Source organism: Eimeria acervulina, genomic scaffold (assembly GCF_000499425.1).
Source record: "Eimeria acervulina Houghton genomic scaffold, Eah_scaff872, whole genome shotgun sequence".
In the NCBI taxonomy this organism is placed as follows: Eukaryota; Apicomplexa; class Conoidasida; order Eucoccidiorida; family Eimeriidae; genus Eimeria; species Eimeria acervulina.
Window position 1 is genome coordinate 9,760 of NW_013549548.1, and position 3,372 is coordinate 13,131.

At 42.6% G+C, this 3,372-nt stretch overlaps 1 protein-coding gene across 1 annotated transcript; it reads right to left on the reverse strand.

Moving 5' to 3' along the window:
- Positions 1 to 563: 563 nt before the first annotated feature.
- Positions 564 to 3,001, reverse strand: EAH_00051160 (mitochondrial carrier domain-containing protein, putative; the record flags this gene model as incomplete). The annotated part of the gene is made up of 4 exons (XM_013394201.1): positions 564 to 1,030; positions 1,312 to 1,437; positions 1,764 to 1,889; positions 2,620 to 3,001. The coding sequence occupies 4 exons, from the start codon at positions 2,999 to 3,001 to the stop codon at positions 564 to 566; spliced, it is 1,101 nt and encodes a 366-aa protein (XP_013249655.1).
- Positions 3,002 to 3,372: the final 371 nt, after the last annotated feature.

Sequence of the window (3,372 nt, forward strand, 5' to 3'; positions counted from 1 at the left end):
TGCTCCTGTCTCCATTCCAACTAGAAATAAACAAGAGACGGCTTGAGGTGTATACACCACCAAACAAACTGTCTCTTCCTATTGTCGCGCTGAACCCTCTGTAAAACCCTTTTATCCCTGTACACCTCAACATACAACAAACTTATTAATGAACATATTTCTTCTATATTCAAGTTATATATATATATATATATATGTATTTATTTATATATTTATATATGAGCTTATCTTAAACGCAAATAAAAGGCTATTTCTAACACCAGTGAGGGAACACTACACATCAACTACATATACAGCGCGCAGCAGCAGCAACACCACCAAGAACAGCAGCAGCAGCAGCAACAGATACAGCAACAGCAGCAGCATCAGCAGATACAGCAACAGTAGCAGCAACAGCAGATACAGCAACAACAGTAGCAGCATCAGCAGATACAGCAACAGCAGCAGCAACAGATACAGCAACAGATACAGCAACAGATACAGCAACAGCAGTAGCAACAGCAGCAGCAGCAACAGCAGTAGCAACAGCAGCAACAGCAGTAGCAACAGCAGCAGCAGCATGACTAACCGCCTTGTTGCAGGAGTGTTGTTAATGCAGCAAAGAATTTGATGTTGTTATTCCAGCAGATATACTTCGTAACAGTCAGAGGATGGCTAAGAAATGAACAAACAGTTCCAGCAAATATACCCGATACAAATCCAGCAGCAGGCTGCAGTGTACATACACCTGAAACCTTGTTAAGAATACCTAGCTGCTGATCTTCCTTGGGGGGCCCCTCGGAGATAATAAACGCACCCCCTGACTCGAGCTGCTGCTCCTGCTGCTGCTGCTGCTCCTGCTGCTGCTGCTGCTCCTGCTGCTGCTGCTGCTCCTGCTGCTGCTGTTGTGGCTGGTATTGCTGCCCCTGCTGCTGCTGCTTCTGCTGCTGTTGCTGTTGTTGGTGCTGCTTATTGTCTGTGATGAGTAGACTTTCGTTTGAATGTTGCAGTGAAGAAATACCCCATTGAAATAAACGAAAGAAATAACTTTCTAACAACAAACAAACAAACAATGCATGCAGCCTCCACCTCCTCAAACCCTAAACCCTAAACCCTAAACCCTGAATGCAAACCCTGCGCTGTAAACCAGACTATCCGTGCAAAGCCCTATGCGCATGCTGTAAACCCTAAACCCTAAACCGAAGGCCCTAAAAAACCCTACTCCCGAAACCCTAAACCCTAGACCGCAAGCTTCAATATTCCCTAACCGTAACCCTAAACCCTAAACCCTAAACCCTAAACCCTAAACCCTAAACCCTAAACCCTGTTTACCTAAGGGGAAGTAAAGACCTGTGCTAAGGAAGCGGCCTGCAAATGCCTGGAAAGTGCAGCGAAAAGGGTTTCCCCAGTTCTCTGCAGATAACAACGGGCGTGCAGTTGTGCTGCTGAAGTATAAAGCTGCACATACACCCCAAATACAAACAAATGCAGCAAAACTGTAAACAGAAGGATATATTTATACAATAGAATACTTGTGTAACATATATATAATATATGTATTTGTTTGTTTGTTTATTCATTTACTTATGTATACATGTAGACGTATATTATACATATACATGCACACGCATATAATATATATATATATATATGATAATTGAGGTATGAGCGTTTACATATTTAACAAATACATCATTGGCATAATAATATATGCATAACCCTAAACCCTAAACCCTAAACCCTAAACCCTAAACCCTAAACCCTAAACCCTAAGCCCTGTTTACCTAAGGGGAAGTAAAGACCTGTGCTAAGGAAGCGGCCTGCAAATGCCTGAAAAGTGCAGCGAAAAGGGTTTCCCCAGTTCTCTGCAGATAACAACGGTCGTGCAGTTGTGCTGCTGAAGTATAAAGCTGCACATACACCCCAAATACAAGCAAATGCAGCAAAACTGTAAACAGAAGGATATATTCATACAATGGAATATTTGTGTAACATATATATAATAGATGTATTTGTTTGTTTGTTTATTTATTTACGTATGTATACATGTAGATGTATATTATACATATACATGCACACGCATATAATATATATATATATATATATATATATATATATGATAATTGAGGTATGTGCGTTTATATATTTAACATATACATCATTGGCATAATAATATATGCATATATGGATATATACATATATATATATATATGTAAAATACTATATAAATATAATGTATAAATATATTATATACTTTATATATATATATATATATGTAAAATACTATATAAATATAATGTATAAATATATTATACTTTATATATATATATATATATATACATATATACATGTATATACACCAGGCGCAGAGTGTTTTTTCGTGCTGATGGGCAATCGCCGCACCCCAACAGCAGCAGCAGCAGCAGCAAACAAGAGCTACAGCAGCACGCTGTGGCCGCTGCTTGTGCACCAATAGGGACAGCAGCAAAAGCAGCAGCACCGGCAGCTGCAGCAATAGCATCAGGCAGACGAAACAGCACCGTAGCAGGAGAAAGCCCAATACACCAGCAGCAGCAGCAGCACGAGCAACAGCAGCATCAGCAAGAGCAGCAGCAGCAGCAGCAAGAGCAGCAGCAGCACCTTTATCCCAGGGGTTGAAGACAGCAGCAGTGATGGCGCCTGTGAGAAGGGCGGAGAGTAACTCTCTGTGCAAGCTGTCTGTACACCTGAATAATGCAGTCTTTCCTGATGGACTGCTGCTTGTGCTGTTGCTGCTGCTGCTGTTGCTGCTGCTGCTGTTGCTGTTGCTGCTGTTGCTGTTGCTGTTGTTGCTGTTGTTGTCGTTGTTGCTGCTGCTGTTGTTGCTGCTGCTGATGCTGTTGTTGTGCTGCTCGCTGCTGCCTATGGCGCTACTGTTGATGTTGCTAATGATGCTGTTGCTGCTGCCGTTGTTGTTGCTGCTGCTGCTGTTGCTGTTGCTGTTGCTGCTGCCGCTGCTGCAATTGGTGCTGCTTTGTCCCATCCCACGCAAACTTGTCATTTAAAAAACAGAAAAAAGAAAACATACAGCGGAGACGCTGTAGCAACTGCAGCAGCTGCTGCGGCTACTGTTGCTGCTGCTGCTAGTGCAGCAGCGACAGCAGCAGCTATTTCTGCTGCAGTTTCTGTTAGCGCATCCGGAGCAGATTCGGTGAACACAGCGCGCTGTACTTGAGCGTGTGTTCAACTAACAATAACAAACGAAGGAAGCTGCTGCGGTGTATGCTTACGGAGTTGCTGCGGTGTATGTACACCTGAGACAAACAAAGAAAGGAAGATATCTGAATATGAAGAAACCCCCAGAAATATACTTTGGCTGGCTGGGCTGGCTAAAGGTTTAGGGTTTAGGGTTTA